The sequence below is a fragment of the Asterias rubens genome, chromosome 6 (assembly GCF_902459465.1).
Source record: "Asterias rubens chromosome 6, eAstRub1.3, whole genome shotgun sequence".
Lineage (NCBI taxonomy): Eukaryota > Metazoa > Echinodermata > Asteroidea > Forcipulatida > Asteriidae > Asterias > Asterias rubens.
The window spans coordinates 1,130,065-1,157,624 of record NC_047067.1 but is presented as its reverse complement, the minus strand read 5'-3'; the positions used below and the strand labels follow the sequence as shown (position 1 = coordinate 1,157,624).

Sequence of the window (27,560 nt, the reverse complement as noted above, 5' to 3'; positions counted from 1 at the left end):
TCAACAACTTTGATGTTGAAGAGCAACAGTGAATATAAAAATGGTTTGCTATAGAGAAGGTTTTTGAAATGACTTCAGGGCCCAATTTCATAGAGCTGCTTACAATGATGGGCTTTAAAGTCGGCTGGTCCTCAAGGAAGGAAACTGGTGACCAATTTAATGGTTACGCTGGCCCAGTTAACACAGCATTAACGCATAGATAGACTTCTCTGTTTGTGTTAACACAGCATTAACGCATAGATAGACTTCTCTGTTTGTGTTCAAACACAGCATTAACGCATAGATAGACTTCTCTGTTTGTGTTAACACAGCATTAACGCATAGATAGACTTCTCTGTTTGTCCACTGGGCAGAAACCAAGACTTCTCTTCATTCTCCCATTGGTCATCCCCATTAGTGTTGAACACCAAAACGAAGTAAGAACGTCCTCACTCTGTCAGATCTCTGAGATCCCTTTCGATGAAGTCATCGGGTTCCAACAGGTAGACACCCCCACAGGTATTCATCACTTTTTTAACAAAGTGTTTACACCCCTCCACAATAGGTCAAGCCCTGGTTAATTGCATCCTTGTAAAAGAGCCCCATGGTGTGACTCTCACTTTGGAGCGATGGTATCAAACGTTGAAGTATCATTGGGCCCAGGTTTGCTGTCAACACCTCCCTCTAGCTATCCATGCTGACAGTGTTTGACCTCCCTCTAGCTATCCATGCTGACAGTGTTTGACCTCCCTCTAGCTATCCATGCTGACAGTGTTTGACCTGCCATTACAAGCTCTCCATATGACGCACTTTGCGTTAGTAACACTGTTCTCCGAACACTTCATTCTTTCTTCCCTCTCAGGCACTATGAAGTTATCAAGACTTCGATGTTTTTAAATTCATCGTGAATTAGGCACTGTAGCCGCCATGATTCTCTACGCTCAAAAATGCACTCTCCATCTTGATCTAAAATGTACTCTCAATTTTGCTCCAAAATTCTTCATTTTGTTAAAAACTGCATCATAAAATGTTGTCTTTCCAAAGACAGAAAAAAAGCAGCACCGCTTTGCATATCTCAAAAAAACACAAGAAGACGAGAAGGCCTAAATGTGTGCCTTTTTTCGGTCACACGCTTTTATGCAAGTCTTTAAATACTTGTTTCTCCACTGTAGCCCAGGACGTCATTGTTCACATAATCGTGGTCAAGATCATTATCGCTTGCAGCTCCAGAGAGTCTAACGCCAACGCTACTGCTGCCGTTACTTTGTAATGAGCTTCCAGGTCGACTGCTTGAGTGACTCGGTGAGCAGAGTGGTCTTGGTTCCACGTCGGCCATTAAGGGCTGCTTTTGACCCATCTGTTCTTCATTCAAATATCTTGGTTCTTCTTTAGGAACCTGTGGTGTCCAGGGATCTGGTGAAGCAACTGGTGGAGATGCTGCTGTTCCAAGCAGAGCATGGTATTCCAGGTTGTCCACACCGAGGCCATTGCTTGGAGGGGGCCCAGAGGTGCTGTCTTTCAGGGGAAGATATCTCTCATCGGGAACTGGGCTCTTCTTGGGGTCGTTCTGGTATTCAGGCTCTTCGAAGACGGCTGGTATCCACAAAAGAAAAGTCAACATTTCAGACGTTTTGTAATGAAGGGGTATTGTTAAACATGTACTACACTATACATAGCTCAAACACAATGGTTTAATGAGTTTATTAACACAAATTTTGGGGGTCTTGTTACTTAAAAGAAAATGCCTAGCACAATTTATTAATCATTAAATAATGGTGACCATACTTCCTTGACCAAGTAATAAACCACAAGGAAACTGGCTAGGTAAGATTTAAATGAAGTGGTTTAATACTTGTTATTTGAAATGAAAATGTGCGATTGTTTAAAGTGATCCCTCTGCTACTGCTTCCCTACTGTTTCCCCCGCTTAACCATAGGCTTAATCCCTGGCTACTGGCACCCCCAAAAAGATGTTGACAAAATAGACAGAAAGCCAACATAGGGCGAGATAGCTCAGTTGGTAGAGCACCGGCATCTTAATCCTGAGCTCTCAGGTTCAAGTCCCACTTTAGTCAATATTTCTTTGTTCGACCCCAATCTTAAAGAAATGACAAAATGTTTTGGAAGGCTTACGTCTTTCTTTGGTGAGATCGTGATAATCTGACTTGATGCTGGGGGTAAGGTAGTCCACATTGTCCATCTGGATGGCTGTTGCGTCTGGTCCACCTGTGGAACACAAGGAATCAGAGTTAGAACAAACCTAGTAAACAACGACAAGCTCTAATAGCTTGACTCCTATGTAACATGCACACATTAGCCCTTATGGGGTGTCATTGGATGTCTCGAGTTGTCATTGTACCTCATTTTGTATATATTTTTCCTGAGATATCGCCCAATTCACATGGCTGAATGGCCGCTTCAAGGTGAGGGCTACACTTGACTGATTTGGGCTGTCCACCTAAATCAACTGTCACCAGGGGCACGTTGCCACCTACTCCTAGGGCTGAAAGATGGTTAACCCATTCACAGTCTGTAAGGATGTATGCATGGGTATCATCCACTAGGAGACACCTACTCCTAGGGCTGAAAGATGGTTAACCCATTCACAGTCTGTAAGGATGTATGCATGGGTATCATCCACTAGGAGACACCTACTCCTAGGGCTGAAAGATGGTTAACCCATTCACAGTCTGTAAGGATGTATGCATGGGTATCATCCACTAGGAGACACCTACTCCTAGGGCTGAAAGATGGTTAACCCATTCACAGTCTGTAAGGATGTAAGCATGGGTATCATCCACTAGGAGACACCTACTCCTAGGGCTGAAAGATGGTTAACCCATTCACAGTCTGTAAGGATGTATGCATGGGTATCATCCACTAGGAGACACCCACTCCTAGGGCTGAAAGATGGTTAACCCATTCACAGTCTGTAAGGATGTATGCATGGGTATCATCCACTAGGAGACACCTACTCCTAGGGCTGAAAGATGGTTAACCCATTCACAGTCTGTAAGGATGTATGCATGGGTATCATCCACTAGGAGCCTGGCTGGTAGAGCAGAATGCACTACCTTCGTAACTTTTTACAAAGCAATTATGGTTAAGTGCCTTGCTCAAGGGCACAAGTGTCCTGGCCTGGTATCGAACCCACACTCTGCAGCTGACAACACCAGGGCTTGGGTTCCTCTGAACTAAACCATGGGATGTCATTGCAGTAAAGTCAACAACTGTCACTCAATGAAATGGATTTAATTTTCTGCTAACTATTACCATTACTTTTCTGTCTCTCCAGCTCCTTAGCGAAGACAGGATCCGGTGCGTAGCGCATGCTGCTATCCTTCCGCGTTGATGTCTGTTGTTTGTTAGGGGGCGTGTTCAGGCTGTATGGATAGGTAGGGGACATTGGAGATGGTAGCGCACCGCCAGCAACAAAATCAGCTCCACTTCCCTGGTTGACAAAGTGACAAAACAAGAAATGAATTTCAAGACTTCATCATGGCATCCAATGCTTGTATGAAAATGGCTGGGTCATTAATAAAAGCGACAGAGTGGCCCAAAATGAGACCTCTATAAAGCGGTTTCGGCTGTGAGGTACGTTTCTAAATCAAGCCGAAAACAAACTTCCCAGAACTACAAAATTTGAGTCCTGTGTGTATTCAAACACTTCTAGATACTGTAATAATCAGTTCTTATAGAGCACAGTAGTAACAAATAATGCTTAAGAGGTTTCAGAGAAATAACGGCCCATTAAGATGGCCATCTTTACAATTCGTGACATCAAGTAAAGCAGTTGTTCATCTGAGTTCCCGATTTTTAAAAGTTCCCTCTCTACCTCAAATCATCATTGGAGAATCACCAGTTGCTACAACAAATTCTGTAAGAGATCTAGGTGTCATCATTGACAGCACTTTGGCAATGAAAGAACATGTGCGTTCCGTCACAAAATCATCTTCGTTTGCTCTTCATAAAATTAGTTGGATTCGTAAATACCTGGACAAGAAGGCATCGGAACGACTGATACATGCTTTTGTAACGTCTCGTTTAGACTATTGTAATAGTTTACTATTTGGTCTTCCTGCCAGTGATATTGCCAAGTTGCAGAGAATTCAAAACTCAGCTGCGAGACTTGTCTCAAGAACTAAATATCGGGATCACATACAGCCTGTGCTCTTCAGTCTGCACTGGTTGCCCGTGGCACATAGAATCAAATTCAAACTCCTGCTACTAACATATAAAATTCTACATGAGCTCGCTCCTGTTTATCTGAGTGAGATCATAACTCCATACCAACCGAATCGCACTCTTCGGTCTTCGTCCAAGAATCTTCTGTGCCAACCAGTAAAAGGACGCACTGCTTTCTATGGGGATCGAGCGTTCTCATAGTCAGCCTCAAGTCTATGGAACTCTCTACCGGAACACCTACGAGCATCTAATTCATTGGATCATTTTAAGACAATCCTGAAGACTTATCTTTTTAAACTGGCTTTTAACTAAGTACATTGCCTACTCATAATGAATGTTTTTTTCTCTTGAGTGACATTCGTTATGTAATTGTTTTTGTAACTTTAACTTGCTTTCTTTTGTGAGTTATTTTCATATTTTATAACTTTTTGGTGTGTTGTTTTAAATGACTAAGTACATTGTTTCTCATGGGGGTGGAATTCTTAGAGAGTTAGGGCTAGTCTTTTTTCAAGTTAGGACATTTAGTTACTCGTCTTAATTTTAAGACTGGCCATACCTTTTAATATCTCTTGGGACTAGTCTTAAAGGGACTGGTCCTAACTCTTTGCGGGATCGACCCCTGATATGATATAATTGTAAGTGTATTTCCTATGGACACCTTTTTAAAGTATTGTAAGTTTAACTAATCTTTTTATAGTAGTGCTTTTCCATAACTTTTTAAATTTTGCGGTTTGTGGTTTTAACTATTGGCTGGTCCATTTTGTGGTTTATATTTTTAGAAATCTTTTATGCTCTTTGGTTTTTTTTTTGCTCTTGTTTGCAGCTTTTTTTAATGTGTACAGCGCCTTGGGGTCCAGTCATGGATGTAAGGTGCTTTATAAGCGTTGTTTATTATTATTATTATTATTATTTTTATTATTATTATTATTATTATTATTAAGTAGAAGCTTCCTACACTGTGACTGAACTTACCCTTGGAAAGAACTCATTATTATGCTCAATGTTATTTAGACTCATTGGTTGGAGATATTCGTCTGCATCCATAAATTGAGACGCTACAGCTCCCTCGATCTCATCATTGATCATTGATTTGTAGAAGTCACTGGGGACGGGGCTCGGTAGGGCGGCCAGGAAACTGTCTCCATCGTTCTGAAAAAGTAAAACAAGTTCAGGTCAATTCAAATATCATCTTGGATACGCTCTACTTTTGACTTAGTTTGTTGAGCGAGTCAGGAGAAAATAGTGGAAAATCATGCAAAATTTTCAGCATGTGAACACACTGTCCTTAATCTGGGTTGTAACATCCGAAAGAAGCTGTTACGTTTAAAAAATTGAAAAATGCTACTTGTTGGTGCATGTTGATTAACAGTGAAAATAAAATGTCACATGTACCATCCATGCAGAAAATTGTTAAGCCATATATTTTGCTTGAGCGGCTCTATGAATAGGTGGGAACAAGGTTCTGAAGAGAACCGGTTCTTCCTCAGAACAAACCTATCTCCCCAAAAGAGTTTTATATATAGTTGTACGGCGCAAGTTTACTCTAAAAGTTTACTTAAGACTGTATTGCACTGACCTGTATCACCAAGTAGCGTGTTGGGTCCTTAGCCATTCGTCCCAGCTCATCAGAAAGCTGCTTGAAGGCTGGTCTACTGTCCTCGTCTAACATCCAACCTGTTCAAAAATAAAAACATCAAGGTCAAATCAAGTCTGGAATATCATTCACAAAGGCAGATTTAGCAAAATATCATCTCCGAAAAAAAAAAAATGTTTTTGAAGAATGCTGCATGTTGGTACAATTTGTTTAATTAAGGAATGTGGGAAACATGTGCTGAGTAGTAAACACCAATGTGTGTAAGCAGGGAAACATGTGCTTAGTAGTAAACACCGATGTGTGTAAGCAGGGAAACATGTGCTTAGTAGTAAACACCGATGTGTGTAAGCAGGGAAACATGTGCTTAGTAGTAAACACCCATGTGTGTAAGCAGGGAAACATGTGCTTAGTAGTAAACACCGATGTGTGTAAGCAGGGAAACATGTGCTTAGTAGTAAACACCCATGTGTGTAAGCAGGGAAACATGTGCTTAGTAGTAAACACCGATGTGTGTAAGCAGGGAAACATGTGCTTAGTAGTAAACACCCATGTGTGTAAGCAGGGAAACATGTGCTTAGTAGTAAACACCGATGTGTGTAAGCAGGGAAACATGTGCTTAGTAGTAAACACCGATGTGTGTAAGCAGGGAAACATGTGCTTAGTAGTAAACACCGATGTGTGTAAGCAGGGAAACATGTGCTTAGTAGTAAACACCCATGTGTATATAGGGAAACATGTGCTTAGTAGTAAACACCGATGTGTGTAGGCAGGGAAACATGTGCTTAGTAGTTAACACCGATGTGTGTAAGCAGGGAAACATGTGCTTAGTAGTAAACACCGATGTGTGTAAGCAGGGAAACATGTGCTTAGTAGTAAACACCGATGTGTGTAAGCAGGGAAACATGTGCTTAGTAGTAAACACCCATGTGTGTAAGCACTGTATACTCAGCACTTTCCCCGAGTCCTGTGAAAAAATATCACAGGCATATTTACTCGGGTGGGATTCGAACCCACGACCCTTGCAATTTTAGAGCAGTGTCTTACCAACTAGACTACAGAGATTGCCCGGTAGCTAGAGGCAGTTCGAATCTTGTGTTTTGGCAGCAGTATAAACTGCTTGTCGAAACTGGAAGATGCATCGGTTTAGAATTTAATTACTGTATTTGCCCTCATTGTATGGAAGACGTGGAAACAGAAATGCATTTTGTATGTGCTTGTCTGATGTATATTGTGTGATACTGTTTGTAAAAATAATGCAGATTTTAGTATGTTATTGGAAAGTCCCAAATTTATTTCTTTAAAGACCTTTCAGGAAAAAGTTAGTGTACATTGCTTAGCCAAGAATATTTGTATGTCTGCTAAGTTAAAAGATCTAAATGTTAAAAATAAATTGTATGATTTAACATTAAGGCTTTTGCTTATAACTCCCCTGTTGTGATGTAAACTGCAACTTGTATATTTTTCAATGTTATACCTTCCCCATGGTGATGGGGTATGTTCCTTTTAGAATAAAACATGAAATCAAATCAAATTAACTATATTACTTACATTTGACCATGAGCATGTAGACATCGATGGTACAGATAGGAGGTTGGGGCAATCTTTCTCCTTTCTCCAGAAGATCCGGTACATCCCTTGCTCGAACTCCGTCATAAGGTTTGCTTCCAAACGTCATCAACTCCCACATTGTCACTCCTAAAAAAAATATAAGCAAGTCAAATTGTCAGACCATTGCTGTGTTAGTTTTTATGCTTCAATAGATGACATAACTTTTTGGGTTTTTTTTTTTTCCATGAACAAATGGACAGTTTAGTTTAATTTTGTTATATCATACAATGTTCCACAAGAGAACTGTAATTGGTAAATGTTACAGATTTTGGGGTTCTGCAAAGACAAATTGACTTGAATCTGCCTCAATGTTTGCATCATATCTGTGAATTTCTGTTTCATATTGGATTTTACTTCCACTGGTCAACAGAATTGAGCTGAATCTTACCAAAACTCCAGACGTCACTCTTATGTGAAAATCTACGGTACTGAATACACTCCAGGGCTAACCACTTAATGGGCATCTGCAGGAAAAGGAAATGTAATAACAATCACAATCAAGCACATGAACAATGTATTGGTAATCATCAAAGACCAGTATCTGCACTTGATGCAAACCAACTTATCATGCTACCTCCATCTTGGTCATGTTCCTCCAATCGATAACAATAATGGATGCTAATAGCCAGACTATGTGGTTCTTACAGCCTCTGTTTGGAAACATTGATATCAATGGCAGCAATTCAAGACGGCTGCACAATGATAAAGGTCTATATACTAAACTTGGGAATGTTGAAGTTCAACACAAGAATATGGTGAGAGAGAAAAAATAAACTAAAACTTATTCACTATTTTCAAACATCAGGTTTTGAACTTGCGAAATTAAAACTGATTGCTTTATTTATTACTCCAAAAGCATTTCAGGCAAAAATATTTCCAACAGAAGTTTTCCACCATTCATGGAAAACACTGTTAGGGGAGAACACTGATGCGTTCCAGACAGGAGCCCAAGTTGTAGCTCACCTTTCCGCCCTGAGCTTGGAATTCATTCTCATCAACGTCAAGGAACTTGGCGAGACCAAAGTCAGTAATCTTGACTTGCTGGGCCGTCTGGACGAGAACATTCCGAGCTGCCAGGTCACGATGGATAAGATGCTTCTCTTCTAGATACACCATACCCTGAAACATCAAATACACAGATATATTTATTTGTTTATTTACTTCATTTGTTCAGTTAGTGCATGACATCCATTAGCAGGATAGTGATTAGGACACATGAATTGTTTAGTTTCAGATGTGGAAGGAAACCCCAAGTAGGAAAAAACACACTCGATCTGCAAAAATTCTGCAAAAAATCTTCTCTTTGTGTTGTCTGAGGTGGGGTTCGAACCAGGGGTCCACAGAGGTAAAAGGCAGGGAAAGAAACCACTGAGCCAACCTGATGCCCAACCTTGATGCACAATACAGCTTTATCAATATTACCAGACCAAGGCTAAAAGAGCAAACAGTCGGGAGTGGTTCCTTTTTTTGTTCTGAGGTTTGAGTCTCAGTCTGACATCTGTCTCAAAGACAAAATGCATACATTCTACATTTTCAAATAATGGATGACAGACACATGGGGCTTGTTCCAAACCTCAGTTTAGGTTCCATATTTGGCTCTGGGCTTCGTTCGGTGTTGGAAACACCACAACAAAATGTACACTGTTCTAAAACTGATAACAGTACCCAAGTCAGAGCTGGAACCCCAAGCCGAGATTAAGAAACAGCCTGTGGATTTCCGGTCGTACCTGAGCGATTTGATAGGACCAGTTGAGGAGATGATGAGAACCAATCTTCTCTTTGTGTTCTCTGACGTAGTCTAGGAGTGCTCCCAGAGGCATGAGTTGAGTAATCAATGTCATCTCTTGAGCTATACAGACACAAGCTAATCTCAGTAGGTAGGGATGATCCACAGATGCCATCACTTTGGCTTCCTGATACAGTAACAAAGACATGAACATCAAAACAAACTATTTACATATAATAATAATAATAATACATATCTATTTATACTGCGCCAATTCCAGGCAAAGCTGTTAGGGCATGACAAAGGTGTCAAAGAACACCAAAGGCACACAAAATAAAAGACAACAAACAGATGAAGATCAGTTATAAGAAAGATTTATTGGACAAAGAAATCTTTAGATTTGACTTGAGGCACTGTATGGGTTGAGAGAGGGACAGTTTCAAACTTGCGGTGCAGCCACCACAACCTACCTGTCTCCCAACAACAGTCTCAACCTATTAATATGTAAATTATTGGAAAATGTCAATTCAGAACATGACCTTTACCCTTTACTTTTTTGTTGAGTGGAAATAGTTCAGATCTTACAGCTGTTTGTGGCCGCTATTCGAAAATTTTGGTACAAGCCGGTTCTGGCCTTCAAAGGGTTAAACATTTTACTTTATTTGCAACAACTCTGTGATTTTGTGTGTCATTTACAACGTACCTCTAGGAGCTCCTCAGCAGCCGATGGTGAGAAGTCTCGGAGCACCTTGATAGCGACAGGAATCTTGATCTTAGTCTCCCCCTCAGGGACCCAGAGGCCTCGGTACACTGTACCGAATGCTCCAGACCCAAGGATACTACCTCTCTTCAACTCAGTCTCCTTGATGATCTTCAGCTGAGCCTGGTTGGGAGCCGCTCCGCTTGGAGTAAGAGGCTAAGGTCAGGAAATACAAGATATAAGAAGTTTAAATAATAAGGGAGTCAAGGTGTGGTGACGTGGTTTTAAAATAGTTATTAAACCAGCTTAAAGTTCCACCAGAAGCACAAAGAATTTATAGTTGAGTAAATTGCTCAAGGACATAAGTTCCACCAGTGGGACTCAAACCAACACTTTGCTGATCAAGAACAACAGAGGTTGAGTCCAAGGGTGGATTTCACAAAGGGTTAGGACTAGTCATATCATTTCTCTTTGGACTAGTCCTAGCTCTTTGTGAAATCAATGATCTTTACCGCTCTGCCACGACATTGGACAATGGATGTCGCGCATCCATGACTGACATTACCACTCTACACCCAACCATACACTCAACCCAGACTCTATCCCTCGACCAACAACTGGATAACTCTAAACAGTGCTGTAATACTTACCCCATTGCCGTAATCCGCCCCTTTGAGATCCTTCAAAGCCTTCAAAGGAAACAAAACAGAAACAAATAGTTATTCTATAGAAGCCCTTGACAATAATAAATCATTCTCTGATACAATAGTAATTAAAACTGGTTAAACGAACTGATTAAGATCACAGTTCTTCATGTTGGCTAAGTGGTATCTTGCTCTGTCTTTCACCTCTGTGGACCCTGGTTCTAATCCTTCTTAGGATTTTACAATCTGATGTAGATTGGTTTTTTAATCCATAAGTATTTTAATAACTAAAAATACAAAGTGAATTTATTTTGGAGACTGAGTGAGATTTGGATGGTTTTTATCCTAAACGATGCTCAGCTTTCAAACTAATTTCACTTGAGAGCTTTTCTGTAAGATGATACTAACCAAGCCTGGAAGCATGTATTGACTGCGGACGTATTTACGATAGACGACGTAACCAAACACTACGAAGATTATGAGTGATATCGCAGCCACACAAATACCAACGAGAACACCGGTTGAAATTATACCTCTGTACAAATGAGAAGGACGAAAAAAAATGAATATATAACTTTAAAATGCAGCAAAAAAACAAATATTTGGTTTATTGTTTTCCCAACATACAAAATAATAAAAATGTTTTACCGCCTACAGCAAACACCAATCAAATAGATTTATCAGGGATTGTGACAATCAACAATTTTTGGACTCGCAGGGTGGACTAGAAAATAAAGAAAAGACTTAAAAAGTCAGAACTGAAAACAAAAAACGGATTTTCAAAAACGAAAAGGGTGACGACAAAAGGTGGAAGAAACTCATCTCTATTTACATGTGATATAAATTGCAAGATGACATATGATTCCCGAAGTATATTTCAAATCAGAAAATAAAAATCAGCATACCCATTCGGTCGGTTGGTTGGGCGTGAGTTTGGATCTTCCATACACACTCCGCTGTTGTTCTGAAAGCCCTCCGGACACAAAGCTAAGCACTCTGTATCGTATTGGACATTCTTACATTGGAAGCAAGAACTACGTCTGTCATCATCGCATCCACCCAAGCATTCTCGATGACACGGTGCACAACGGTTATCATCCTTGTTGACGAATTGGTTCTCAGAGCAGTTAGCGACGCAGTAGATTGACCGATCCGTGTAGGGGTGTTCTTCTGGGCATTCCATGGCACAGAATGTCTGTGGATTGATGGAAGACAAGAAAGAAAGAAAATTAATCTTATTCACAAATTTCTTAGTCTTACTGAACCAACAACTAAAAATACTTTGGTCAAGTGAAGACCAATTCAAATGTTATTAAAATAATAATAATACAGACTTGTAATGGATTTAAGGTGCAGTAAACCAAAACGAATGCAAGAAAACAGACACAACTAAATTAGTCCTTGAAATCCGGTAATATAAGATAAGTTTTGAGAAGAGATTTGAATTTTGTGGTACAAGACAAGATTTAAGATTAAGTGATGCACACTAAACCGCCATTACCTGGATGCTGGCAGTGCAATATCCAGCTATTGCTGGTACGCTGGCAGCGCAAGGTTTTGCACAGAAAGACATGGGAAAACCATTGTCTCTTTTTACTTTTGATGTGAATTAAGTCTCAACAATTCTCTTCAACAATTTAGTATCTTTCTCAATACAATTTCCCAAATAGGACAACATAACGAAACTTGGCATTTAAATTCCGTTGTTGGTGTTTCACCGAGTTTCCTGTCAGGCGATACATGTTCAAGTAGACTAAATACAAGAATCAGTCTTGGAAACTTTGTGGAATAGTTGATTGAATGTTTGCATGGTTGAGTGGATTCATAGAACCAGACTTACCACATTTTCATTGACCAACACTTCAAAGTTCTGGCAGTCATCACAGTCATACGGTGAGCTTCCCTCACTGCAACCACGGCACTGTGGATGACAGTCCCTGCATGTATCGTTCTCGTCGTGGAACTGGTTTGTTCCACAGTGATCCACGCAATGCTCACCACGTTTGTACTTCATGCATTCCTTGCATTTAGACGGCCCAGCACCGATACAACCCAAGCAGTTTTTGTCGCAAAGTTGACACACCTGAAAATGCAGGGAGGAGGGAAATTGGATTATGGACAGTTCTGAATCACCTGACGTCATCACCAGAACCTTCCCAACTCTATACAGAGCAATTATGGTTAAGTGTCTTGCTCGTGGGCAAAAGTGCCATGACCAGGATTTAAATCCACACTCTGCTGCTGACAACACTACAGCTTGGGTTCGGTGAACAAGATGACCCGCCACATATTCTACTATACTGCTGCAGTTTGGAACTCCCTAGTTCTAAGGTCCTGTGTGCTGTGTAATACAAGTAAAAGAACCCAGTGCACTTATCGGGGTTCGCCCCGTCGTTCCTGGTTTGATTTGCTGCATATTAAGCCACAGCACCTTGCAAACCATTACATGGTGAGCTATGTAAAGGAATAGGTCTCACACTTCAACAACGTAGCTCCACAATACCTTGCAGGAAAATACTGGAGGTTGAGCATCACTGAGTGACAAATATGAGTGCCAAATAAGAAGCCACTATAGACCATTTTCAATAACCTCTTTGCTGCTATGAAAGTTGCCTCCTGTAGGTCAAACCATATGCGCATCTAATAATAATAAGACTTGTAATGCGCACTTGTAAACGCATGTATACAAAAAAGAATTTAAACACAGCACGCCGCGTTCTTGGTATGATTTCTACGGCACCAGCACACACACACACTCACCATTTTGTAGGGCAGATATGTGAACGGTGACACCATATTCAATACTGTCTATTGTTTATGATCATTAGAATACTTACCGAGTAGCCTCTGAGTTTATGAATGCTGGACAGCGCGATGTGATAAGAAAACGAATCGTTATTGCAAGGCGCTCCATCCGGCATGCACTCCAACTATACAAATAAACAAGAAAACAAATCCATTAAAACAAGTTGTTTGTACCATCCCTTCACTTTAGTGTTCAGTGACCCATAGATTGGCTTATGTCATAGGCCAGGGAGCAATTTCATAGAGCTGCTTAAGCAGAAAATACTACTTTCAAAATTTCTGCTAACAAACAATAAGCAGGATACCAGTCACAGATAACACATGTTAAATAGAAATTTAGTTGGTAACCATTTTTTGGTAAGCTTAATTCTGTTTTGCTTGGCTAGTTCTTATTAATTTTGGTTTTTACCCATATAAACGGATGTATGTTAGCACTGTATACTCAGTACTTTCCCGAGTCCTGTGAAAAAACATCACAGACATGTTACTCTTGGGGGATTCGAACCCACGATCCTTGCAATTCTAGAGCAGTGTCGTACCAACTAGACTACCGAGGTTGCCCGGTTGCTAGAGGCAGTTCGAATCCTATGTTTTGGCAGCGGGTACCGCAACGATATAAGAGATGTTAAATTTGCATCTATTATATCGCTCTTGTTTTAAGCAGCTCTATGAAATCCGGCCTTGAGCCTAGAAAAACTATGCCTGACGTTCTACATGTTTTGATTTTGTTTTACCTGAGAAAACTGCTTAGTAATAACGGTTAATAACTCACGGTGAGATGTTAATCTGAACAGCAAGTTCAAAGTGATCCTTTCTCGTGTTGAATGTTAGCGATGAATTGTTCAGAATTTGTTTTAATAGTGCTTAATAAACAGGGGAAGGGATTATCACAATTATTATTGTTTTATGCGTTATCATCACACTGTGGGATTAGTAGAGGTTTATACATTCCTACAAATTGCAAGGCCATGCTTTCCTACATTCATGATTTCATGCTTTACGTTTGTTGCAGTAATAAATGTTTTATTGTATGTCAACCGAATATACACTGCATGCTGTAAATGTCAGTCATGATTAGTACATTAACTTTACATTTCTGTGTCAATAAAATTAATAAAACACTGGAACATGTCAACAAAAAATCTGTTTTGTTCCCCCTCTTCTTTTATGAATAAGTAATTCACATTCTCTAGTTTTCAAAAAAAAATACCGTACAACCATTCTGAGGAAATTTCAATAAATTTCATTCAGGTTCAGCAGTCACATTTTAAACTCAATTCAGCCTTTGGAAAATGCTGGATGTTGTGTACATCCGAATTTGGCACATTCTGTTTATGACAATCCAAGTAAGTCATGTTGAATTCTTGGGGGATAATCAAAACTTAATTTTCTGGACCTTACTAGAACCTCATTATGCTTTCAGACTGGAACTTTTTTTTTTTTCAATCCTTGTAATCACAGGGCTCAATTTCATACAGCTGCTTAAGCAGAAAATATTACTTTCAAATGTTCTGCTAAGCCAAAACAAGCAGGATACCAGTCCAAGATCATACATGTGGAATAGAATTTTGGCTTGTGACCTTATTCTGGTAAGCATAATTTTGTTGCGCTTAGCTACTTTTTGTGCTTTAGCAACTCTATGAAACTATGCCCTGGTATGAAACATCAATAGGACACAGTAGCCATTAGATATATTCTTAGCTATTGGCCTTTAGTCCCCTAATGTCCCCTCAACTTTTCAGACAGTTTCTACTGGAAGTGCAATCACTCCCTATAACTGTTTAAAAGTGCCGCCCCAATCAAACTTACAGGCAATGAGTATATATTTAATTTTGTTGGGATTAAACAAAAGACGGAAGGGGGGGGGGGTTACTGAATTTGATCTAGGTAGAACAGACACGGTTCCAAACAACTGCAGGCGACTCAAGATGCAGTCTCTGGGCATTCTTGGCCTCTTAGAAAATCATCTTGACAAACATTGTCTTGGCTCTGACCATCTTGCTTCTTTCTTTGTTTATACAAGGCAGGGATGTGTATTTGTTTGTTTGTTTATGTTTTGAACCCCTCCCTGCTCTATACCTTGTTGTTTTGTTTTTTGGTTTTTTGTAAACAAGCTTTTTCCTTTGAAAAGTTCAAACTCACGAAATAGTGTGGTCCTTACCTCTCTTCAAAACTAAATCCATTTGTGTTTGGATTGTGCCCACAATAAATGTGTTACTTTTTCTTTTTTTACCCCACCATGGCAAAATTCCTGGATCCCGGCCCTTACTCACACAGCAAGAACAGCCAAGACAATGTTGAAGAGGGGCTCAAAGATCAAACTAATTTTAGAGATGGCTAATTTTCAAATAAATAGAGTCCTTCTGAATCTGGAAAGAAAACTACGAGTCTCTAAGCTCACGTTAAAATGGTGTAGAATTCCAAAATAGTTCATATTTGAAGTGAAATTTAAAACAGACGTCATTGGATGTACAATAATAAAAAATTAAAAAATAAAAATAAAAATCTAAACCATTTTAGTTTTGATATCATAGAATTTCATGAATGAATAACCAAAATTAAGAAGAAAAAAAATCAGACCCATTATTTTGTAAAATTATGTCATTAGATATTTTGTGGATATTGAAAGGGCATCAAATAAAATGGCAATTATATCATTTTAATATGAGGCTCAGAGACTTGCAATTTTCTTTCCACTTTCAAAATGACTTGTTTGGGAAATGAGTGCATCACAAAACACGATTTGACTTAGAGCCCCTTCTTTAATCTTAACCCTACAGTTAGATAAAAAAAAACATGTCATCCGTTTCTGAATGCATTCAGGACAGTCAGTACCTACCGAGAGAGGTGAAGTCTGGAATGGTTGGCATAGCGGAAGGGAAATGAGTATCATACCATCAAAATATAGGTCAGTTTATTATTCAGGAGTTAGACCACTCACTAGCATGAATTTAATGTTACATGGTGCTTAATTATTGCATGTACGGCAGGCTAAATTCAGAAAGACTTTATTCAGGCTAAATTCAGAATACAGCTTTCTCCAGAAGACGATCCAGCATACTGATTGAAACATCGAGTTGAAGGCAACGGTTCTTTTCAGAACCACCCCCCAACTCATAAAGAGATAGTCATTACATGGTGTTACCGCAAACCTTTCCATATCGTATTTCCACCATGCAAAGTTTCAAATCCTACTTAAATTCAGAAAGGAAAAGAAATTCAACAGAATCTCCAGTGTGTAAAAATGGCGAGAAAACGGTTCTGCAAGGTGTCTAGTTTGAATTGAGGGTTTATACATTTCTCCACAGCACAGTCCAGGGCCCCATTTCATAAGAGCTGCAAAGTTTCCTTTCATTTATTTATGATGTAAAAGTGTACTAAAATAAATATTTAACAAAACCTGAAGGAAAAACATAACAAGAAGATTAAATGAGCGGATGTCTTCTTTATATCTTGTTAGTATTTGACTTATGAAGGTTACTTACGACAGTGTCATCTTCAACCAAGACTTGGTGGCAAACGCTACAACCTCCAACCCCGACGGTATTGTCTGGTCCACTACACCTGAAATTAGGATGGGAAAAAACAACCGTCAAAATACCATAATATGATTGGAAATCATGAAAATAATTTCAAACCTCAGAAAATTTGTGCAGTTTTATCAGATGCTTCATTTTTTTTAATTAGAGCATCATTAAACTGAATTTGAACTTAAAGGAACATTAGAGAATTGGTTTGTGCTAACAAAACATTTGCTGGCAGTGTAAGCACTTTATGTAATCCACCATATATATAAACTGACACACCTGTAGAAGTTTGAGATCGATCGGCCATCTGGGTCACGAGAGAATATTGAAAAACATATGACAAATTTTGCATTGCATCGATGCAAAAAAAAAGGAGAGTAAAACGCTCACTGAGCAATAAACTCCAAACGCGAAGTTTGATTATTTATTTCTCATCAAATTTCTCATCAAATATTTCAGACAGAAATATTTCAAGGGATGTTTTCAACTATCATCATCATTAGACCGTGTAAGTTTTATGTAAATCTGTGATCTTCGCGATTTTTGTTTCTTACCAATTCTGTAACCTTCCTTTAAAGATAGGATCTTGGATTGGTTTTTGTCAGAGCTATGCTGATTTATAAGGAAAATTACAAAAAAAATGAAATAAAAGAGAGTTTCAGCTCAATACAGTCTACTTGTTTTAGAAAAAAAAACTGCTTCCCAACACTGTTAAATCCATCCACATCACAGTGGTTTAAGACCCAGACATCAGGTCCGATTTTTTTTTCTGAGATAACTACATATCTTTGGTGACTTGAACAAGAAGAACTAATTTGTTGAAGAATTTTTATTTTTTTGAAATTTATGACCCTGGTTTTTTAAGGATTTGTAGTTCGTATATTGTGACATACGTTTATATTCAGCAAAAATCACAAACCCTTATGTTAAAAAAAATACCAGGGTAGGCATATACAAATTGTTTGAGAAAACAAATATTGTTTTTAAATTACCTGTATAAGTGACCTTTCGCACTGTAGAAAATTAAATACGGACCGAAGTTTTGATGATACGGCAAAAATGCTTTGAAATCTTCGACTAAAATGTCAAAAAATGCTACTTATAAAAAAAAATACCGCCACACATCTTTAAAATAAGCCATTAAGGGCCTGGACGAAATGCTAAAAATATGTAATAGATTAGTAAAGTAACCATTCGTTGTGGCTAGAAATTCACGGTAAATTAGCGAAAATGAGTTTTTATTCCTGAAAATGAGAATTTTCAAAAAAGCAATTGTTTACATCGCAAAATTAAGGAAAATAAACAAAAATCAAATCGTTGGATATTTTCCCAATCGGGCACCAACGGCCAACATATTTTTTGTATTTGTTTCCATAAAATGATAGAGTGACTACTTAGCTTTGAAAATAAAATAGCGCCGAAATCCCGCAAGATCGCCTTCACTCCCAAAAACTAAGTTTTCAGAACGCTGTTTTTAACCAAAAACATCGTGTACATTAACATTACACACGGAAGATATAGCGCCCTCTGTTGACTTCAAAACCACATCATAAAAATTGTCACAATAATTCGTGAATCACGACACGGATCGATAAATTGTGGATTATTTTAATGGACAACCACGTTTTATCTACTTAAAGATGACATTGAGACATGCTTGAGATATTATAAAGGTATTTTTGACCGATTATGAAGGTATTTTGACCGATTATTGTACAGAAACTTGTCGATGTCGGGGTCACATAGGGTTTTAAACCACTGTGCACATGTAGCGAGGTGACAGTGGGTACCAACTGCATATCTAGTCGCAGCATTCGCAAACAAAGACAAACCCTCGGACATCTGAGAAACTATTCATGCAATTTCATAACAAGAAATCAGTTGATTATTTTGTCTCTAGATTTAGTAAGTTGTTCAAGTCATTCTTACCCCTCATCCAATTTGCAGTTACTATTACAAGGCTGACAGATCTTATTCTCATCGGGGTACTTCATGATGGGACATTCAGATCGACAAAATGGACCATCTTTTACATTTTCACACGATGTACAGTTTTGTGGTCCCTTGAAGAAACAAAGAAAAGGCAATTTACAAAAACCCTTCACATACCATTAATTTCTGTGTAATCATGCATTGACTTCATCCAGCTGCCATCTTAGAGGTAAAACGATAATGAAACAATCAAAACGCACAGATTTGTATGCGCAGCGCATAAGATTGGCCAATGACTGGCCGCTTTTTTACCTCTAGGTGACGGCACCCTACTGATATGACATCAAGTGAAAAACAAGTATTAATAGAGCGTTGGGAATGAACTGTTGGTCCTTAGCAATCAACCATTGAACAGGAAAGTTTCTAAATGTTTTTTTAAAACTTCAAGAGACGAATTTGATGAGAGAGACGGTTCCAAAGGCGTAGGGCACTTTTTGCGTAAAATGCACGATCCCCAGCCGCAGAATGCCATTTCGGAACTGCCAAGAGTGTAAACAGTCTGAACCAGAGCAAAGGCCAGGTCATCTGGGGTGGTAAACCTCGATGAGACTGCTGAGATATGTAGGAGCGGTTTTGTGAAGACATTTGTGGTCTATTACGATTGATACAAACCTGAACATGAATCTTAGCCGTTTATGAAATTGAGACAAAGTCCTTACCTCTCCACTGCAACTGCCATGACACTGTTCATCACAGTAGGCACATATGGTTGGCTTGTTGGCGGTACCCTCAGACTCAACATATCTACACACAAACAACAAGCGTTTTCATCACACCTTAACTTATTTTAAATTTCAATTTCAATTTCCAATTTTACAGCAACGTTTAATTCCACATATCATCATCGAAAAGTACAGTCAATAATAAATGAACATGGAGCCACGTTCCAAAAAGCTGGGCGTCAAGGAGGAGCCTACACAATGAAACAAAACAACAGCTTGACATCTGAACTAGGAAACTCTACATTCAGAACTTCTTGTCTTAGATTAGTCAATAAGCCATTTGTAATTTAGATTTGAATAATTTCCGGTACAATGAAAATTGCTTAGCCACAGATTACTGCTTAAATTTCAATTCCTCCAACAACAGAGACAGTTGCTACATGCACAATGTATGTCAAATGGTTTGGGGTAAGCCTAGCATAGCAACTTCATAGCAACTTTTCAGAAGTGTTTATTGGTGTTTGCCACCTCTAATGTGACCACCAAAAGCTTGCCCGAATCATGTGACATAGCAAAGGTTTCTATAGTCTGAGGAGTGGACCCTTCCCATGAAATATGATCATTACCTTTACGCATGTGTACAAACCCTGTTGGTTGTCAAACGCCATAGAGTTGTGCACTAAGCAGACGCGCAATGGCGCCTGCGTCACGCACCCATTAGCCGTGTACAAAACAGCGCAGTATTCCTTCATTTTGCCAACCAAAATGTTAGTGCGAATGCGCTATGTGCAATTTACATATTTCATGGGAAGGGTCTATTCCGCAACCTATGCTGCAATGCATGTTAACATGGAGACCAGCTGCAGTCACTGAATCAGAAATAGCAAACTTCTCAAATGCTTGGACGCTTGGTGGCAGCAGACTTACCAGGTAAATTCCATTGTTTTCGCTAATGAGCGCATGCTCAGAGCTACATTAACAATGGAAATTTACCTGGTAGGTTTGCTGCCACCTAGCGTTCCAAAGTCTCCCATTCTCCGTGGTTTTTTTTCCCAGTAATTATCCCTTCATCCATCCAGGTCATTGGCGTTTACTTACTGAGTTAACCTGTCACAATCTTGCACACATGTGTCATCAATCTGTGCATTCCTGCATTGTGCGCACTGTTCTGGACCTGGTCCCCAACAGCCAATGGGGGCACACTGATCATCACAAACACGACCCAATTCAGCTACATTAGAATAAAAATGAACAAAAGAATTAGTTTAAAAACACAAATATCTATGCGAGCTAGTTCTATGACTAGGTTCTCAGTGATTATTGTTTGAGATTTAAGTAAGGTTTTTTTTGCAAAGCGTTGTTTTGGTGTTAATCAACTTGATGGAGCCCAATTTTTGTAAATGGATGTAATGCTGTTTAATAAAAAATACATCTTTTTAGAAAAATTACTATTGGTTTCTATGACTGTAAGTTTAAATTGTTAAGAGTTTGGCTTTCTGTAAGAGATTATTACCAACTTAATATTGCCCCAAATGTGTTCCTGTATGTGTTGCTCATTATAATGAAGAAACAAAACGTACTATTGTACATGGTAAATTGTGTTGCAGTGTGGTTGAAGCGACATTTTGTTCAAATATCTGTACCATGACTTCAATAATAAATACTTCATAGTAAAAGACAGTTGTAATGTATATGAGCAAATGAAGAAAATATCTTTGTGTGACTGATTGATTCACAAAAACAAAATCTGCAGGATGTTCCGAAATGTAAGACAATTGAAACAAATAAAGAATACATTATAGGTTGTTTTATTGGTAAAAGTGTACATCTTGAATAAAACATAGCAGTTAAACTAAAAAATATTGCAATTAAACTGTCATTGAAGTATTTTGAGTTTGACAGTTTAATTGCAATATATATTTTAGTTATAGTTAAAACTATAATTAAAATATATTTGAATCCATTCTGTAAAAATTGTCTTAATTCAGCCTTTTGCTGTGATGGTGTTTTTATAAATTAACTACATTAAATTCAACTATAGACACCATATAGTCAATCGGTCCCTCCAATCACTTTACACAATGTGTGAAACAGAATGTCAGCACAAACCATCAGGCAGGACAGCCTTCTTGTGTTTTACCATCAAAAAGAATGTCCTGTTGTGATATTAAAGTCCGACAGTGATATAATTGATTGCACCTAATCTACAAAGTGGATGCACTTGTTGTTAACAGTGTGAGTATAGCGTACTGGTTAATAGCCCTATATAGGACTCTTCTTCTATGCTCTGTACACAGATACAGAGTCCTAACTATTAGGGCCCCATTTCTCGGTCGGAAAATTTTCAAAGCTTCCTGACTCAAATCTTACCTGCAACAAGCCACTAATTTCAACAGATTCACTCTTCATGGCAGCATACATTTTCTGCGGTCGGTTTTGGTCAAAAATGGGAATTTCTTAACATTGGGAGCTGCATTATTTCACGAAAATGACGGATTTGTGAAGAATATATGACAACCAAAATCCACCGCAGAAAAATGTACACTGTTATGAAATGTGAATCTATTGAAATTAGTGGCTTCTTGCAGGTAAGATTTGAGTTATGAAGCTTTGAAAATTTTCCGCCCCAGAAATGGACCCTGATATCCCAGACGCCACTGTAGTACAAATACAAAAGTGTAAAGCCACCAGGGCTACCCCGTTGATTAAAAACACTGAATAAAAAAACTCTGACAATTATTTAAGATGGCCTATACCTTTCAATTATTTCATGAACACTAAAAATGTAAAATGTTGATATTTTTACAACAGGCATGAAGCTGCAGTTTCACAGAAAAAGGGGAAATGTCCAGGCACAGCTAGAGTTTTTTTTTTTTTTTTTTTTTTTTTTTCAATTTTCAATGAAACAGCTGAGAGACAAAAATGAGAAACTCGGCTGATAAGCCAAAACAGTTGTTGCATGCCTGTTATAACCAGCTCAATTAGCCATGTGATGACATCAATTTGGCTGGAGTTAATTATTAACACTAACAGCACAAGCTTTAAAGACTTGCAACAAAAATACAGAAATATACACAATCAAAAACAGACAGAAAGACAACAAAAATAAGAGGGAAGAGCTGTGTAAATTAGAGCAAGTAGTGTGATGGAAAGAAAAGCTGATTTCACACGAACAAAAATGAGGAAACAAAACAACAAGGACAAACAGATTTGATGTTGAAACAACATAAAGGGAGAAATATTAAGTACAGCGCAAAACAAAGGGTACATCAAGAGAAAATGTAATTTTTAAAGTATACTGAAATAAAAAGACTCTGATTGCATTATGGTAAAACAAACTGGAACAAAAGCAACAAGTACACAAACAAAAATAAGGTACAAATGAATTCAACAGTAAAGACATAACATTTGAATACACTCACAAGCAACACCAGTTCAAATGGTTTAGGTTTGAATGGATGTGTTTGATCATCCATCAAAACCAAATGAATTCCAAAGTGTGAAGGGGTGTGAGTCTTAACTCAAACTGGAACAAAAGCAACAAGTACACAAACAAAAATAAGGTACAAATGAATTCAACAGTAAAGACATAACATTTGAATACACTCACAAGCAACACCAGTTCAAATGGTTTAGGTTTGAATGGATGTGTTTGATCATCCATCAAAACCAAATGAATTCCAAAGTGTGAAGGGGTGTGAGTCTTAACTTTGTCTCCAAGGAAGAAGTTCTTAAAACACAGATGAAAATGTTTCACAAGTCCTAAATTCTTAATTGAATGATGAAACAATTTGGCAAGAGATGATAGGAATAATACAGACAATGGTACTTATTAATAATCCCAGTTAAACCAAGCTTCATAAGTCTATGATTGCACAGAGGAAGATGTTGCTAAGTGGAAGTAGGGATGGCCGTTAATGTTGCGGCTGTAGGCATCAGCGGAGATGAGGCAAAGGCTGAGGTTGGAGACTGATGATGAAGCTCTGAAGACCTGTGGGAGAGAGGATGGGTCTACCACAGCGTTCAAAATGTTTCTTCTTCTTTAAGGAGTGAGGCTAACAAAAACTTAAAGGAATATGCAGCATTTCTATTACTCAAAGTCTATTTGTCAGCAAATCCAAAAAAATTCTTTTCAGTGAGCAGTAAATTGCAAAGAAAAGTCAGATTTTTTTAGTTTTTTTTTCCCGAATTACATTTTGTTTCTGTTTTAACCCCAAAATAAATGGCAGCAAAGGAACATCAAAATCATAATTCTGGCTGTTCTATTTCCAGGGAGTAATCAAAATGAACACTGTGGCAGACCCTGTTGGAATTGGAATGGAAGGAGAAACCCAGCCAGCTCGTGTTGGTTAGGTTCAGTTGAGTTAAAGCAGTGGTGGTAGTAGTAGTCAGGCTCCGTGCAGGGGTTTTTAATTCTTGTACAACATGCAGCAGGCAAATCCTATACTGGGTTTGTCAGTTACTATTTAGACGATCCTAGATACCAGACAAGTGCGAATGGAATACGGAAAAATAGACACGCTATATTTTTCTGTACTCCACGAGCACTTGTGTGTGAACAAACTCATCTCCAGGCAAACTCAACGCGCAGCTTAAAAAAGTGCAATAGGCGGTGTAAAAACAGTTTGTTAGAACTGGGTGTAATATGATCCGTGCATATAATATAATATCAGTATAATATCACACTCTTACTGCTAAACACCAATCCAGGGGCCCACCGGGCGTGCAAGTGTTGAGCACAGCACGCCGTTTGCTGCGGTGTCTTCAATGCCTAGATTATGCACAAAAAGACACCACAGTTGTTAACTTTTTCAATAGAGGGTGCTACCAATTTTGTCTAGGCGGATTGTTCTATAGGTTGACCAATAAGAATCAAGGATTCAAGTTTGCTTGACGATGAGAGTTTGTATCAAAGCTGAGACCAAAGGACTCCAAAAACCTTCATACTTCAGGTTTTGTTTTATCTCTAAAGGGACATCAAGATGGAGCTTTTTAACATCAGTAAAAGTTACTTTTGTCCAATCTTTAAGATGTGAAAGACATTGACCAATCGAGCAATCTATGTGTAGCCTAAGCTGACCCTATCCCTATTTTGTCAATATGTTTTTTTTCAAAACTTCTTTGGTTTTTTTTTCCCCCCCTTTTTTTTATTTTTATTTTTATTTTTTTATTGAAGGGGGAGGCAGGTGGCCTGTTTTTCTATTTTACTATATTCGTTCCACATCCGCAATGTCAGGAAAACCTATTTGCCTTCAGCAAACAAAAGTAACTTTTATAGAAGTTAAAGTCCGTCTTTCACTTCCTGACTCTATAAGCCATCATGTCTCGTCACGACGTCTCGGACAAATGAATTGCTCCCAAATTAATAAAGGGCTTTTACTCCACCAGTTAATTTGATCCGGTCCTTTTGGACTTTGCCCTCATATGAACATCGTTTACTGCACAGAATGTCAAGTGGGAATTAAAAACTGGGCAGGAATTACTGAATGGGTTAACATCATGGACACAGAGTGTGTTGTTAATTAGACATGTTCAGACTAGGTCTACATCTTGTTTAGTTTAATGTGTACATGTACATGCGGTTCTGTCGTAAATTCGTCACTCTGTGCGGTTAAATACTAAATGGTTGTTTGTTTTTCCAAATTGAGCCAAACTTCTCTCTTGATTTTTTGTGTTCCTTTCTCATCTACTGGTACAACAATTTTCTGTTTTCCTTTAAAATTCAAATACTATGTATGCCTGATACAATCATCTGATAAGCAAAAGATGTTCTCTGCAGTACTTGACGCCCAATAAAAACATTTGATAAGGTGGTTTCTATTTTTGCATCAGAACTTTGAAATACATGTACATGTACCATGTTTTATGCACCAGTCCATATAGCTCACCACCAACCATATCATTGTTTCAAATTCTACTCATTTCATTGATGTTCTAAAAAATATATTTTTATCAGTAACTCCTAATTTCTGTTTTGTTTCATTTTGAATTTTTTCAAATTGTAAAAGATTGAGAGAGAAAAAGAAAGAAACAACAGGTCTTAAAATGAACGTTGAAAATTAATACCAACAGTATTCAATGATAATTACACGTATGTGTTCCTCAAGGAACTAGTGTGTCCTATTCCATAAATCATGAGAAAAGGGGTACCATTCATGAGAGAGGGTGGTAAGTACATGGGTTGGCATAGTCTGGTGCTTGTTCTTTATTATTACATGCAATACTCAGTTAATGAACCCAATTTCACAGAGCTGTGTGGCGGTAAAATAATCAGCTGAAAATAAAAGTTGGTTGAATTCAATTAGATTAAATTACATCAAAAGGTGCTCCTGGCTGAAAACCAACATTTACTGGCCCTGCGTTTTGAAGCTGCTTGGGCCGTATCATGATTGTGTACAACCCTATACTAAAGCTTTAAATTTTGTTCTGTCAATTGTACAGTTAAAGTGCTTTTATTCTTTTCTGTGACAACCACCCTTGGTGCAGTTTTAACACCCAAGTTTTTAGCAGTGTGCAACTCTGGGGGTTTTTCCTGCGCATACTTTCAGCATGTTTAAACGCGCTTGCATCACAGCTCCATGTCATTGGTTCGTTAAGGGCAATGTCACAGAGGACAATTTTTACAGGCATCTTGGAGGCAACCAACTGTACTGGATGTAACTCGCTACCCCCAAAAAATGAAAAAACAGAAATTTGAATGAACTTTCTGCTTGAAAATTGCCTGGAACTGGTTGCCTGTAAATTGGCCCATATGACATTGCCTACGTGTATACTGATGCATTGCATGTCTCATGTGAAGTTCAGTTAACTACAGAATCAAAAATGCAAACTAAATCAACCGTCTCGAAATCCACATGAGACAATGTAAATCATGTCAGTCAAATCAAATAAATCTATTCAAATTATCGGTTATGCTTAAAGATGCATATATTACGTGGTTAAACAAATAATAATAGTTATACATGAATTAACATACATGAATATTAATTAGCATACATTCCCATGCACTCTACTCATTCGTATTAATAGCTAATACAATCCTATTTGGACACAACTTCATTCAATAAGGTCATACAAGGTTTGGACATTCGTTACAAAGGTAGGATTCTAAAACTGATTATACTTAATCCATGTAAACCTGATAGCCTTTTGTAAAGACACCACTATCCTGTTGGTAGGTGTGACAGAATTCTACTGTAAGCCACGCCCCTTTCATGCAAACTAACTCCATCAATTTCCATGTTTGTCTTTGATCAATGATTGATTGTGTATTACATGATTGATCTGAAAGAGCAAAATGCTCAGATAAGGTGAGGTTTGCGATAACACCATGTAAAAAAAAAAACCTTTTTTTTCTTAAGTAGCGTTAGTTCTGAAAAGAACCGGTGGTTGACAACTGAATGTTTTAATCAGTATGATTTGATTGTCTTCAGAACCACACAGCATACTGATCGAAACATTGAGTTGTCAACCACTGGTTCTTTTTAGAACCAACACTACTCGAAAGAGATTTCTGCAAACATCACCTTATTAAACTCCAACCATGCAAAGTTTCAATCCGATTTAACATTTTTGGACTTGCCTTTAACTTGTCTTTCAAAGACTCAAATTCTTTTTAAAAGAATTGGTTTCTGTTATATGAAATGTCTTTGTTTGCTTAAAGTGGGTGCCTTTGTAGTGATATAATACACTTTTTGAAGGTTGAAAAAACCTTGCTCAGCGTTTGATGTAATCACCTTCCAACAGGAATAGCGACAAAATATCAGGCATTTACTACTTCTTGCAACATTTCATTCAAAATACAAGCTGTAGATGATTTAAGTTCCAAAGACTGAATTATTATTTGGCCAAGTTTAACCAAAGTAAACCAGGAATGTTTCTGCAACACCTTTTTAAATTATTAAGAAAAAGCAAAGAGATTTGTATTGTGCATGTTGTTTTTGTTTACTTATAAACAATGTGTGTTGTTTCTGTCTGTTTGATTTTATGTAAAAGTTTGTTGATTAAAGCCATTGGACCCTTTCGGTAAACAGTATTGTCCAAGGCCCACACTTCGTGTATCACAACTTCTATATCAAATAACAAACCTGTGAAAATTTGGGCTTAATCGATCATCGGAGTCGGGAGAAAATAACGGGA

At 38.2% G+C, this 27,560-nt stretch overlaps 1 protein-coding gene across 8 annotated transcripts in view; it reads right to left on the bottom strand.

Annotated features, from left to right (window-relative positions):
- LOC117291615 (epidermal growth factor receptor-like) overlaps positions 1–27,560 on the bottom strand; it is a 52,785-nt gene continuing 25,225 nt past the window's right edge. For 3 of the 8 annotated variants that reach the window (XM_033773431.1, XM_033773435.1, XM_033773436.1), the window contains exons 11-30: positions 20,520–20,652; positions 19,419–19,503; positions 18,697–18,830; positions 16,726–16,804; positions 16,080–16,094; positions 13,273–13,365; positions 12,276–12,518; positions 11,341–11,630; positions 10,844–10,970; positions 10,442–10,480; positions 9,795–10,007; positions 9,093–9,278; positions 8,329–8,484; positions 7,754–7,829; positions 7,306–7,452; positions 5,740–5,837; positions 5,136–5,312; positions 3,252–3,429; positions 2,112–2,204; positions 1–1,572 (exon numbers count right to left, since the gene is read on the bottom strand). In XM_033773431.1, the coding sequence (XP_033629322.1) occupies positions 1,127–1,572; positions 2,112–2,204; positions 3,252–3,429; positions 5,136–5,312; positions 5,740–5,837; positions 7,306–7,452; positions 7,754–7,829; positions 8,329–8,484; positions 9,093–9,278; positions 9,795–10,007; positions 10,442–10,480; positions 10,844–10,970; positions 11,341–11,630; positions 12,276–12,518; positions 13,273–13,365; positions 16,080–16,094; positions 16,726–16,804; positions 18,697–18,830; positions 19,419–19,503; positions 20,520–20,652 (3,008 nt within the window). In that variant the 3' untranslated portion in view covers positions 1–1,126. The remainder of the gene's footprint in view (positions 1,573–2,111; positions 2,205–3,251; positions 3,430–5,135; positions 5,313–5,739; positions 5,838–7,305; positions 7,453–7,753; positions 7,830–8,328; positions 8,485–9,092; positions 9,279–9,794; positions 10,008–10,441; positions 10,481–10,843; positions 10,971–11,340; positions 11,631–12,275; positions 12,519–13,272; positions 13,366–16,079; positions 16,095–16,725; positions 16,805–18,696; positions 18,831–19,418; positions 19,504–20,519; positions 20,653–27,560) is intronic. The other 5 variants (XM_033773433.1, XM_033773437.1, XR_004519172.1 and 2 more) reach the window with 4 other exon arrangements.